Below are 14312 nucleotides of genomic sequence, written 5' to 3' on the forward strand. Positions count from 1 at the left end.
TTGTCCAGCTAATTTCTTTCTTTTTTTTTTTTTTAGTAGAGACGGGGTCTCGCTCTTGCTCAGGCTGGTCTCAAACTCCTGATCTTGAGCGATCCTCCCGCCTCGGACTCCCAGAGTGCTAGGATTACAGGCGTGAGCCACCGTGCCCGGCCCCTCAAGCCCTTTTATAAGGGCCGTAACCCCATCGATGAAGGCTCTGCCCTCATGACTTAATCACTTCCAGAGGCTCCACTTCTTAATACTATCACACTGGTGATTAAGTTTCAACATATGAATTTTGGGGGACACATTCCAACTATAGCAGTGTGTTAATGGTATCATGGCAATTGAAGGAAAATGCCACTGTTCTTGGAGAAAACACAGTAAAGTATGAAAGGGTAAAGTGTCACAATATCTGCAAATAATTTGGCAAAAATAGTATGTTTATATACAAAGAGAATGAGATGAAGCAAACGTGGCAAAAAATGTTAATAAGGGATCTAGATGAAGGATGTATAGATGTTCAATGTATTCTTCTTTTAACTTTGTTGTAGGTTTGAAATTTTTTAAAATAAAAATTGTGAAGTAGGAGACATGGTTCCACTTAAGCCTCAGGGAGCTCACATGCCCATTTGGGATGACTGAGGCACTTTTACTGATGTCATAATAACATATAAATAGCTAACATGTATTGAATGCTTGGGGCCATTCTGTGCACATAATTTTTTTCATCGAATTGTCAAAATAATCCTACAGGGTAGGGATGATCATTTTCTCCATGTTATAAATGAGGAAATTGAGGCTGAGAGAGGTGACAGGAGTTCTCCAAATCATACAGACAGTAAGTGGAAGAACAGGATTTATTTGTTTGTTTGTTTTTTTGAGACAGAGTCTGGCTCTGTTGCCCGGGCTAGAGTGCTATGGCATCACCTAGCTCACAGCAACCTCCAGCTCCTGGGCTCAAATGATCCTCCTGCCTCAGCCTCCCAAGTACCTGGGACTACATGTGCTCGCCACCACACCCGGCTAATTTTTTCTATTTTTAGTAGAGATAGGGTCTCGCTTTTGCTCAGGCTGGTCTCGAACTCCTGATCTCAAGCAATCCTCCCGCCTCGGCCTTTCAGTGCTAGGATTACAGGCGTGAGCCACTGGCCCCAGCAGGAAGAACAGGATTTGAACCCGGGCAGTGGCTGAATTGGCTCCAGCATCCTTGTTCTCAGCCATTTGACACTACAACATTTTGGGCTTGTTAAGATTGGCAATCTTGAGAAAAAGAGGCAGACGGAGAGAGAGAGAGAAACAAGAATCAGAGGGAATATCTTTCCCTCTGACAGAGATGGGCATGGAGACAAACAGGAAAATACAGGTAGCCAGAGACACAGGAGCCTCTGCCACTGAGCAGCCATATGTGCTTAGGTCAGTCACTTAACTAGTTCCCTGGGCCTTGTTTTCCTCACCTGTAAAATAGACCCAGTAGCACTATTTCAGTACAGAAATAAAATCTGCATGGCTAATAAACTGTAGAGAAAACCCGAACTGCTCAAGAACTGAGAGAAATGCCAATAAAGCAGAGACACAGACAGATACCCATCAGTTTAGCAGAAATACATTTTATAAGTTATCTTTTTAAAGAGAATCAAGTTTCCAGTTATTGATGAGTCCATTCTTTTCCTACTGTTTTCAGCAGCTGTCTGTCTTATTTACCAAATTCCTGCATATATACAAGTCTGCTTTTGAATTCCTGATTCTCTTACACTGATCTCTTTATGAAATCCTAAGCCAGTTGTGTGGGTTTTCTTTTTGTTTGTTTTGTTTTGAGACAGAGTGTCACTCTGTCACCCTGGCTAGAGGGCAGTGGCATCGTAGCTCACTGCAACCTCAAACTCCTGGGCTCAAGCAATCCTTGCACCTCAGCCTCCCAAGTAGCTGGGACTACAGGCATATGCCACCATGCCCAGCTAATTTTTCAATTTTTTGTAGAGACGGGGTCTCACTTTTCCTCAGGCTGGTCTCGAACTCCTGACCTCGAGCAATCCTCCCTCCTTGGCCTCCCAGAGTGCTAGGATCACAGGTGTGAGCCACGGTGCCTGGCCAAGAGTGCATTCATTCATTCATTCATTTAGAGGTGGGGTCTCGTTCTGTCACCCAGGCTGGAGTGCAGTGGCACAATCATAGCTCACTGCAACCTCTAACTCCTGGGCTCAAGTGATCCTCCCGCCTCAGCCTCCCCAGTAGCTAGGACTATAGGCACGCACTACCACGTCTGGCTTATGTTGTTTTAATCATGATAGTTTTATGATATGTTTTGATGTTTTCCTTTTTAAAAAATTTTCTTGAATATTTTGACCTAAGCACATATAGTTGCTCAGTGGCAGAGGCTCCTGTGCCTCTGGCTACCTGTATTTTCCTTTTGTCTCCCTGCCCATCTTTGTCACTATCTTTTCCCTTTGTTTTCATTTAATATAATTAGCTTATTCTTCCACCAAAATCCTGATGGGAATTTTACTGGAATTTTAAAAGGAACTGATTTTTAATTACCCAGTAAAAATTCTTATTAAAAATTAAATATTTTCAGTAATGCCGAAGTCTCCTGGGAACACTATGCCTAATCTCAATCCCCACCCTTTTGCCCTGAGGGACTCACTTTGAACAGTATGATGTGTAACCTTGCATGTTCTTTACTTATTTGCACACACACACATATACACACAAATTTATCCATGTATAAATATATGTGAGTATATTCAGATTTGTTTGTATATACACAAAATGGTATGTGTTTAACATAAATGGTATAATATATACATTGATAAGTATTCAAAATATGGAGCTATTATTATAAATATTATCAGTGGCATTCTTGTGATCATTTTTATGGCTGTGAAAGCAACAAGCATGTTGAAATCACTTGGATGGCCCAATCTCTCTTTCTGGGAATAAGCTAGTTTCTGTCACCTCTACAGTTGGGAGATTACCAAGCCTACGCCTTTGACCCATTGTACATTTGTGATATGAATCTTCTTTCTGTAATATGTACTGCAAATATTTTTTCCAGTTTATCTTTTGTTTTATGGCTTTGTTTATGGTATCTGTTTTTTCATATCAAAATTTAAAATCTGTATGCACCGTTATACATATATCTCTATTTTCTTGTATGATTTCTGAATTTTTCCTCTTACTTTGGAATATCTTCCCCATCCACAAATTTATACAAAATTTTACCTTTTCTTCTCCTATTATGCTTATTGTTTTCTTTTTTATTTTTTCTTTTTTTGAGACAGAGTCTCACTCTGTTGCCGGGGCTACAGTGCCGTGGCATCAGCCTAGCTCACAGCAACCTCAAACTTCTGGGCTCCAGTAATCCTTCTGCCTCAGCCTCCCAAGTAGCTGGGACTACAGGCATGTGCCACCATGCCCGGCTAACTTTTTCTATATATTTTTATTTGTCCAGCTAATTTCTTCTTTTTTTTTTTTTTTAGTAGAGACGGGGTCTCGCTCTTGCTCAGGCTGGTCTGAAACTCCTGAGCTCAAACAATCCACCCACCTCGGCCTCCCAGAGTGCTAGGATTACAGGCATGAGCCACCACACCCAGCCTGTTCTCTTTTTTACATATGTATCTTTACTCTGTCAACAGTTGTGATAAGTAGACCTAGCTTTTTAAAAAAGAAATTCCAGGCTGGGCGAGGTGGCTCACACCTGTAATCCTAGCACTCTGGGAGGCCGAGGCGGGAGGATCACTCGAGCTGAGGAGTTGGAGACCAGCTTGAGCAAGAGCGAGACCCTGTCTCTACTAAAAATAGAAAAATTAGCTGGGTGTGGTGGCATGTGCCTGTAGTCCCAGCTTCTCTGGAGGCAGAGGCAGGAGGATTGCTTGAGCCCAGGAGTTTGATGTTGCTATGATAATGCCACTGCACTCTAGCAGGGGTGACAGAGCGAGACTGTGTCTCAAAAAAAAAAAAAATTCCAGATAAATAGTCAGTTATGCCAGCATCCTTTATTAAATGATGACCTTTTCTGCACTGGTTTGAAATCCCACATTTGTCGTATGTTGAGTTCCTATATATGTACTTGGATTTATTACTGGGCTTTCTATTGCATTCTACTTGGCTCTATTTGTCTATTGCTATGCTAACACCATGGTATTTTTATGACAGTGGTTTTGTGGTCAGTTATAATAAGGCAAGCCTTTGCCATCCTCCAACTGTTCCTTTTCTTAGCTACTCTTGAATGTGAATTCTTCCATATAAACCTTAAAATACTTTTATCCAGTTCCAGGAAAAACTCCATTAGATTTCTCACTGGCATTGCACTGAGTTCATATATTAATTTAGGGTTTGGGAAGTTTGACTATTTTATGATAAGGAAATGTAGTGCGTATCGCCTATATTATGTAATACCACAACCAGGGTCTGGGCCAGCAGCCCACGATGGGATACTTGGGTGTTTCTTCAGGGAAAAGTGTGCATATTCACACTAAGTGGGTTATATATAGACTATATATAGTCTTGTGTCAGTTCCGATCAGGTTTTGCCTCTAGGTGAGTTCGTGCTTGCAAAAATCCTTGCCTTATTTTATTAATGGGTTCTTGAGGATTTTTTGTTTATTTTTTGTGGGTTTTTAAAATCAGTATGTAATGTCTCTTTTTATAATGCTTTTGGCTTTGAGCTGTACTTATCTGACATTCACATTGCTACCGTTGCTTTCTGTTTGTGTTTTCCAGGTATACCTTTAGGTTTCTTTAATTTTTAACCTTTCTTTATCATCTAGTTTTAGGTATATCTCTCATAAAAACCCCATTTATGCTTCCTTAGACCATTGACAGTGCAATCTTTAGGCTACTTTTTCTTCTCCAGTCTCTCTCAGCCTCCCTGGCCCTTGAAATGGTGCTTTAGAACACTTCTGATTCTCATTCTTTCTCTGATTCCTAATCCTTAACTTCTGGGTTTTGCTTAGGCAGCTTTAATTTTTTTTTCTTTTTGAATTCCAGGCTATCATTATATTTTCTGACTGACATACTAAATCACTTACATTTCAAGAAGCGTAGCATAACACATAATATTACAAACTTCCAATCACGTTATCTTTGTCATTTTATGTTTAACTATACATATATTAAAAACCAGGCTGGGCACTCTGGGAGGCCAAGGCGGGTAGATCGTTTGAGCTCAGGAGTTCGAGACCAGCCTGAGCAAGAGTGAGACCCCATCTCTACAAAAATAGAAAGAAATTAATTGGACAGCTAAAAATATATAGAAAAAAAATTAACCGGGCATGGTGGTGCATGCCTGTAGTCCCAGCTACTCGGGAGGCTGAGGCAGGAGGATTGCTTGAGCCCAGGAGTTTGAGGTTGCTGTGAGCTAGGCCGACGCCACGGCACTCTAGTCCGGGCAACAGAGTGAGACTCTGTCTCAAAAAAAAAAAAAAAAAAAAACCCAGGCTGGGCACAGTGGCTCACGGCTGTAATCCCAGCACTTTGGGAAGCCAAGTCAGGATGATCAGTTGAGACCGGGAGTTTGATACCATCCTGGGCAGCATAGCAAGACCCCGTCTCAAAAAAAATTCTTTTTTAAAATCAGCTGGGCATTGTGGCATGTACCTGTAGTCCCAGCTACTTGAGAGGCTGAGGCAGGAGGATCGCTTGAGCCCAAGAGTTTGAGGTTATAGTGAGCTATGATGACACCACTGCACTCCAGCCTGGGCAACAGAGCAAGACCCTGTCTCTAAAAAAACAAAACAAAAGCTTGTGGCCCACCACCATTTACCCTCCCGTTTCTTTGCCTTCCCCTATCTTGAGCCCTTGGGGTCATTCAGTAGTCATTTGCTTAGAGAACTTCCTTGTTCTCTCCACGTTCTCCTCCAACAGGGTACATGAGTTAGATGCACTCTGCTGGTCAGAAATGTTTTTCGGCCAGGTGTGGTGTCTCACGTCTATAATCCCAGCACTTTGGGAGGCTAAGGCAAGAGGATCGCTTGAGGCCTTGTCTCTACAAAAAATAGAAAAACTAGCTGGGTGTGGTGGTGTGTACCTATAGTCCCAGCTACCTGTGAGCCTGAGGCAGGAGGATCACTTGGGCCCAGGAGTTCGAGGCTGAAGTGAGCTGTGACTGCACTCCAGCCTCGGCAACAGGGCGAGGCCCTGTCTCTTAAAAAAACAGCAACAACAACAACAAACAGAAAACGTTTTTCTTTAGCTGAATAGATCTGTACTGTCTTGGCTGAGTGTGGGGCCCTTGGCTTGGCTCTCAGGCCTTCCTTCTCAGTGCTCCACAGGTGCCATGAGCCACCGTCTTGCTTCCAGGATTGTGGAGCAGAAGTGCACTGACAATCTGACCTTCTTTCCATTGTAAGCAACCTGTTCTTTGTCTCTGGAAGCTGACAGGTGTTTTTCATTCTTAGAATTTGGGCATTTCACCAGCTATGAATAGAAGTGGGGGAGGCCTGTTGTAAGTCTGTTTGTTAATTAATGCTATCTAAGACTTGGTGAGCCATTTCTTCATCTCGGAAATTTTCCTTCATACCTGTTTAATTCTAACATCTCCACCTAATCCCTTTTCTCCCTTTCCATTTGCTAATATTTGCTTATTAGGTCTCCTGGACTTGGCCTCCAGGTCTCTCTACTTTTTCACTCAAATCATCAAGCCTTAGCTCCCTGCCTTCAGACCATTCATTTGATTTTCAGTAATATGACCATCTTCATTTCACCTGTTAAGTGTTTTAATGATCTGATTAATGTTTTAGAAAGACTACTCTGGCAGCTGTTGGGAAACATTGGAAAGGAACAGAGAGGAAGTGAGGACTGGTTAGGAGGCAGTTTCAGGTGAGAGATGTGGTGGCTTGGATAGGGTGACAAGGTGGAAATGAGAGAAGAGGGGGAATTGAAGAAGGTTTTGCCTGCAGAAGCCACAGGGCTTCAAGATGGTTTGGATCCAAGGGTTGAGAAAGAGGCAAAGTTGCCTCTCAGGTTTCTGGCCTATTAAGCAATTGAACAGATAGAGATGCTCTTGATTTAGATGAGGAGCAGAGGAGGAAGTCATGTGTAGAGTGGATTTTGGGCTCCCGTTTTGGACCCCTTAGGTTTGCAGTGCCCTGTGAGACATCCAGGGAGAAGCAGTGACATCTAGACGTGGCTTAGAGTTTGTTTCCCCCTCAGCTCTGTGGGAAAACGTGCAGTGGATTCCATGGAAATGCTGCTTCAGAATGGCACTTGCTTGTACATGGCAGTGTCTTAAACAGATAGAAGTTGACTTGTTTCATACAATGGGGTTTGAAAGTTAGCACTGGACATTGCTGTCGCGGGCTTAGCAGCCCTCTGGCGTCAGGGCTGACATCTCTTAAGACTCTCCCGAACTTACCTTTAGGTGGCCATTGGTGCTTCAGCTGCCACATCACATGTGAGGTGGGAAGAAGGGCTGTAAGGGGAAGTGAAAAAGAGAGAAGGGATAGATTTCTGATGTTTCAAGGGCCAGAACCAGACAAAGTCAAGCATAACATTGTCTCATTTGTCTAACATACATGGCATACCTGTTCCACGATACTTTTTCTAAAATTTGTCTGGGCTCTTCAGTAACGTAAATGAGGTTTAGATCCCAGCCCTACCATTTCCTGACTGTAGAATCTTGGTCACTCACTATTTGTCCCATACCTTTTTGCCATTTTCTGTAAAATGAGAATCTCTACCGTTTGCAGGAGGAAGACTAGTGTGAATATGAGATTAGGAGTGTGGGCTCTCAAGCTTTGGGCCTGGGCTTCAAATTTTGGCTCTTTCACTTAGTAGCTATGGGGACTTGGGCAAATATCTTATCCTGACTGTGCCTGTTTCCTCATGTAAAGAGTGGCAATAATAGTAGAACCTAGGCCGGGCGCGGTGGCTCACGCCTGTAATCCTAGCACTCTGGGAGGCCGAGGCGGGCGGATTGTTTGAGCTCAGGAGTTCGAAACCAGCCTGAGCAAGAGCGAGACCCCGTCTCTACTAAAAATAGAAAGAAATTAATTGGACAACTAAAAATATATAGAAAAAATTAGCTGGGCATGGTGGCGCATGCCTGTAGTCCCAGCTACTCAGGAGGCTGAGGCAGAAGGATCGCTTGAGCCCAGGAGTTTGAGGTTGCTATGAGCTAGGCTGACGCCACGGCACTCACTCTAGCCCGGGCAAAAAGAGTGAGACTCTGTCTCAAAAAAAAAAAAAAAAATAGTAGCACCTAACTGATGGGATTGATGTGACTATTAAATGAGTTAATGGTTGGGGCAGTGGCAGTGGCTCATGCCTGTAATCCTAGCACTCTGGGAGGCTGAGGCAGGAGGATCACTTGAGCTCAGGAGTTCGAGACCAGCCTCAGCAAGAGCGAGACCCCATCTCTACTAAAAATGGTAAAAATTAGCCAGGTGTGGTGGCGCACGCCTGTAGTCCCAGCTACTCGGGAGGCTGAGGCAGGAGGATCGCTTGAGCCGAGGAGTTTGAGGTTGCTGTGAGCTAGACTGACACCACTGCACTCTAGCCTGGGCAACAGAGTAAGACGCTGTCTCAAAAAAAAAAAAAAAGAATGAGTTAATATTTGCAAAGGGCTCAGAACACTGGCACTTAGCACTATGGAAGTTTGCGTGAGCCCAGGAGTTTGAGGTTGCAGTGAGCTAGACTGACACCACTGCACTCTAGCCTGGGCAACAGAGAGAGAAGCTGTCTCAAAAAAAAAAAAAAAGAATGAGTTAATATTTGCAAAGGGCTCAGAACACTGGCACTTAGCACTATGGAAGTGTTAGCTAGTATTATTATTTCTTATAGTAATGTTCAGCCCTTGTCCTAGTGCCTGGCACATAGTAAGCACTCAGTAAATATTACTTGATATCATTCAGGTATTAGAGACTGCCCAGCCATTTTGTGATACCTTTACTACAGAGTTGTTCATGATTTGATTTTTTTACATGATTTGGATGATATGGAAAGACGGAGTGGGAGTCATTTGTTGCCCTGCAGGCAGCCTGGCTTTGGTAGAAGAACTGGGCCCTGAGGTCTGGGTTCCCATCCCTGTTCTCATAGCGCTTCACTCTGTGTGCCCAGGCCCGTTGCTGGAAGATTGGGACATAATCAGCCCCAAGGATGTCATTGGCTCCGACGTGTTGCTGGCTGAGAAACGGTCATCGCTGACGACTGCTGCCTTGCCCTTTACACAGTCCATCCTCTCTCAGGTGTTTTCAGGGACCCTGGGGGCCCAGCTATGGTTGGAGGGCAGGGCCTACCTGGCACCCTGATTCTGAGCATGCTGGTTGGCATCTTCCCCTAGTCTTCCCAGCTAACCAGTGGCTTCCCTCCCTGCTTCCTTCATAGGTGGGCCGTACCTTGTCTAAAGTCCAGCAGGTACTGAGCTGGTCCTATGGGGAAGATGTCAAGCCCTTTAAACCACCCCTGAGCGATGCCGAGTTTCACACGTACCTGAACCACGAGGGCCAGCTCTCCCGCCCTGAGGAGTTGCGCCTGCGGATCTATCATGGTGGCGTGGAGCCCTCACTGCGAAAGGTGAGCTTCTGCAGTCACTCGTTGGATCCATCATTCTTGTGATCATTAGTAGCTCATATCAACTACACTGTCATGGATGGAGATATTCCAGGGCAGGAAGCTATCTTTTAGGAGCAGCTAGGAGTCACAGGTGAGAAGGAAGATTTGTCAGAAAGAATACAGAGGCCCAGAGGGGTTTGGGAGGTGGTGACTAACTGACACTGGGGTGTGGTGGCTTATCTGGAGAACCTCAGCCTCATCCCTTTCATCTCCGGCCAGGTGGTGTGGCGCTACCTGCTGAATGTGTACCCAGACGGACTGACAGGCCGAGAGCGGATGGACTACATGAAACGCAAGAGTCGAGAGTACGAGCAGCTCAAGAGTGAGTGGGCCCAGCGAGCGAGCCCCGAAGACCTGGAATTCATCCGAAGCACGGTCCTCAAGGACGTACTGCGCACTGACCGGGCCCACCCCTATTACGCGGGGCCTGAGGATGGCCCACACCTGCGAGCACTACACGACCTGCTCACTACCTATGCCGTTACCCACCCACAGGTGTCCTACTGCCAAGGCATGAGTGACCTTGCCTCACCCATCCTCGCTGTCATGGACCATGAGGGCCATGCCTTCGTCTGCTTTTGTGGCATCATGAAGCGCCTGGCTGCCAACTTCCATCCTGACGGCCGTGCCATGGCCACCAAGTTTGCTCACCTCAAACTGCTGCTGCGACATGCTGACCCCGACTTCTACCGGTACCTGCAAGAAGCAGGTGCTGATGACCTCTTCTTCTGTTACCGCTGGCTGCTGCTCGAGCTCAAGCGTGAGTTCGCCTTTGATGATGCTCTCCGCATGCTCGAGGTCACCTGGAGCTCACTGCCCCCTGATCCTCCCGAACATGAGGTGGAGCTGGTTGGAGCTCCCAGCCAAGTGGCAGACAATGGCTTTGGTGGCCACAGGGGGCGGCCTGTGCGACAGAGGCACATGCTGAGGCCTGCTGGTGGAGGAAGCAGTGCCTTTGAAGATGCTGTTGACCACTTGGCCATGCCCAGCCAGAGGCCTGGTGGTGGGGGGCGTCTCCTGAGACAAACCAGCCTGGATGGCCTCCAGCAACTCAGGGATAACATGGGCCCCAGGAGGGACCCTCTGGTCCAGCTGCCTCACCCAGCTGCCCTCATCAGCTCCAAGTCCCTCTCTGAGCCCTTGCTGAACTCCCCAGATCCACTTCTCTCCTCCTTTTCCCACCCTGATTCCCCGTCCTCCTCATCTCCACCATCCACCCAGGAGGCCTCTCCCACTGGCGACATGGCTGTAGGATCTCCCTTGATGCAAGAGGTAGGCTCCCCAAGAGACCCTGGGAAGTCCCTGCGACCCCCACCCCCAGTGGGCCTGCCCCCACCCCAGGAGTTTGGCCGGGGGAACCCATTCATGCTCTTCCTCTGCCTGGCCATCCTGCTGGAGCACCGTGACCACATCATGCGCAACGGGCTAGATTACAATGAGCTGGCCATGCACTTTGACCGCCTCGTGCGAAAACACCACCTGGGGCGCGTCCTGCGCAGGGCCAAGGCTCTCTTTGCTGATTACCTGCAGTCAGAGATGTGGGACTCGGAGGAGGGGGCTGAGGCCACAGCCCCATCTTGATCAAGCTCCCTGCAGCCCACCATCAGCCCCCACCAGGTATCCATTCTTTGCCATGAGGGCCTACACACGAGACCCCACCTCCCTGCCTGCCAGCCCCTAGACCTGTTGGAGTGTGGGTCCCTTTTTCCCCAGGTCAGAGTGTGTGGGGTTCTGCTTCAGCACTGCCCCCTGGAGGCCACAGCCTTTTTTTTCCCGTTTTTGTTGTTTTGTTTTTAACTATACTTTGCACACATGAAGGCCACTGTTGTCTGTGTATTTCTCTGCTTCCTCCCTGGTTTTTGCTATAGATGGAGTCCCCAAGGGCTCTTTACCCGATGGAGCTGAAATATTTCACTTGGTGGAAAGCGGCTCCTACTTCCCCAGTGGTGGGAGAGTGGATACTGAAAATCGGTTCTAGAAGGTGAGCCCAAGTTAGGGACTGCTTGAGGAAGGCCTGAGTCTGTTTTTTTGGTATTTCCGTCTGCCTGTAAGAGTCTATCTTATGGCTGTGAATGTATGTTTTTAGGATGAGCCTCTGAATGAGAGATGAGTGAGAGAGTTCTTGGCTCAAAAAAGGGCAAGATTCATTACCAAGATTGGGAAGTACAGGCCACTTAGAAACGTTGGGCCAGCCACCCCCGGCATACCACATGCCACCATTTCTAGGATCTAGACCCTTCTCTGTGATTCTTATGCACCAATGCTGGCAGCTCTGGGCAGGAGTCTAAGGTTCCTATTCATGCCACTTGCTCTGGAGCCAGCTTGAGCGTCCGTGGCCTTGCCATACCTAGGTCCCTGAAGAGGGTTTCCAGCTCATGGGTACCTGTCTTAACCATTTCAGCAATATTAACCATTTATTTGCCTCCTTCATCCCACTAATGTGGACAAACATCAGACCCTAAAAGAAGTCACCTACTTACTTGGAGGGTAATGGTCAAAAGAAGGTCCTTTTGCCCACTGACCTCAGAAGGTAGGATTCTCTCACAGGCCAGGTGCTAGTCTCCACAAAGGACCTGGCAGATGGCGGCTGGGGTCAGTGGGGTCCTCAGGTCATGGCCTAGCCACGCCAGGTTCTCCCATCCAGGTACTAACCAGGCCCAACCTTGCTTAGCTCCTGAGATCAGACACGATGGGCATGTTCAGGGTGGTATGGCTGTAGACTGTGTCAGGTTCTGGCCAGAAGTCATTGCACATAGGCAATGCTACCAGAGATGAGGGGGCATCAGGGCAGCCATCCTCTCATCTGTGTCCTCCAAGAATGTCATATAAGGGATGACCCTTAAAAGGCTCCTGCCACCACCACCCCCCAGTATTAGAGGGCAAGCTGACCGTGTGTATAGGGTGCTCAAACACTGTGGGTCTCACAAGTGTATTCTGTGGTTAAGGGGCTGAGACTCCCCCAAGGGCCATCCAAGATATGGAGGTGTCTGGCCCTCTGAGGACCTCAAATGTCCCTTTTGTCAGTAACCAGCTGACATCTTCTGGGATGCATTCTATAATTAATAAGCTCAGATATTTGAAGGGCCAGACAAGTCAATTCTGTGGATGGTGGCTTGGGGCCTCTGAGGGCCAGAAAAGTCCTTTCTCTGAATAGGAGGCTCAGATATGCTGAAGGGCAGAAACCTATTATTCCTCTAGGATACTTGGGACTTCTGGTTCCTGCCAAGATGACAGACAGCACAAGCTGCTGATTCCCTTGCCTGGAGAAACTACAGAGGAAAACACGGGCTCCAGAAACTGCAGCATAGCTCTGATAGACCCATGAAGAAATGGAAGGCTGTCTTTAACTGGTGTGTGTTTTGAGGGGCAGATGGTTCAAGGCAGCAGATAGAGGGTAGACAAGGGAAGAAGAGATTTAAGTTCTGGTTCTTACTTCTTCCCCGTATTGCCTTGGGGAGGTCCCTGTCTGCTCCCTTCACTGCAGAAATGATCCAAACCACTGGTACAGGTATCTAGCGGGCTAGTATCAGGGCGGCAAGAGCCCTGATGGGGAAAGAAATAGACAGCCAGAGGCCATCAGTCCTCTACCTCTCCCCCTCCAGACACCAGAGCTGGTAGATTGCACCTAGGGAGACTGCCTCCTCTTAAAGCTGCCTTCCTCTGAGGGTTTAAAGACGAATCCCTCACAGGGGGGACAGGGTCAGGTGTTGTGAGAGGAAGCAGAAGTGATGAATGTGCTTCTGTGGTACCTGGGACTGTCCGGCCTCTGCCTTATCTCTCACACATCCCTTTACCCTGCAAACTCCAGGTGATTGAGCAGACTAGAGGCTAGCCCTCAGCCTTTCCCTGGTACATTTCACTGGCCAGGGCAGCTAATAACATCAGGGGAATGTGAGTCCACTGCCAGAGCTAGACAACAGGACACCACCAGAGAAAATCAGCTGAACATATTAGTTATCTATTGCTGTATAACAAATTGCCCTCAAATTTAACCACTTAAAATATCACAGTTTCTGAGGGTCAGGAATCTGGAAGCAGCTTAGCTTAGTGATTTTAACTCAGGATCTCTCCTGAGGTTTCCGTCAGATTGTCAGCCAGGACTGCAGTCCGCTGAAGGCTTCACTTGGCTGATGGACCCACCTCCAACATGGCCTGGTCACAGGGCTGTTGGCAGGAGGCTTCAGTTTTTCACCACCTGCGCTTCTCCATGGGGCTCCTTACAACATGCGATCCGAGCAAGCAGGTGAGAGACCATGACCAACACAGAAGCCACAGTGTCTACTATAACTTAATCTCAGAAATGACATATCATCGCTTCTGCTGTATTTTATTGGTCACGTAAGACAAACCCTACTACACCATGGCAGGGGACTATACAGGCTGTGACGCCAGGAGGCAGGGGTCACTAGGGGGCATATTGGAGGCTGGCTACCACACTGGGTAACATAACGTCCAAAGCAGAAGTAGTATTGGGACAGACAGATGAATATTTTAAATAACTCTAATAAATAAGAGATAATAATACAATATAAAACAGGAACTAGAGATTATAAAAAGGGCACCAAAAGATGTTAGCTGTGACTATGATGGTAGAAAAAATGCAATAAAAAACATACCATAGGCCAGACGTGGTGGCTGATGCCTGCAATCCTAGCACACTGGAAGGCCGAGGCAGGATGATGGCTTGAGATCAGGAGTTCAAGACCAGCCTGAGCAACAGTGAGACCCCCGTCTCTACTGAAAATACAAAGAAACTAACCGGACAACTGAAAATAGAAAAAA

The 14312-nt window shown here is 46.9% G+C and overlaps 1 protein-coding gene across 2 annotated transcripts in view; it reads left to right on the top strand.

The window, feature by feature from the left end:
- The window catches only part of TBC1D25 (TBC1 domain family, member 25), a 16176-nt gene extending 4829 nt beyond the window's left edge, over positions 1–11347 (top strand). For both annotated transcript variants that reach the window (XM_012652375.1, XM_012652376.1), the window contains 3 exons: positions 9036–9163; positions 9303–9491; positions 9750–11347. In XM_012652375.1, coding sequence (XP_012507829.1) covers positions 9036–9163; positions 9303–9491; positions 9750–11111 — 1679 coding nt within the window. In that variant the 3' untranslated portion in view covers positions 11112–11347. The remainder of the gene's footprint in view (positions 1–9035; positions 9164–9302; positions 9492–9749) is intronic.
- Positions 11348–14312: the final 2965 nt, after the last annotated feature.

Source organism: Propithecus coquereli, unplaced genomic scaffold (genome assembly GCF_000956105.1).
Source record: "Propithecus coquereli isolate 6110/MARCELLA unplaced genomic scaffold, Pcoq_1.0 Scaffold388, whole genome shotgun sequence".
Classification (NCBI taxonomy): Eukaryota; Metazoa; Chordata; class Mammalia; order Primates; family Indriidae; genus Propithecus; species Propithecus coquereli.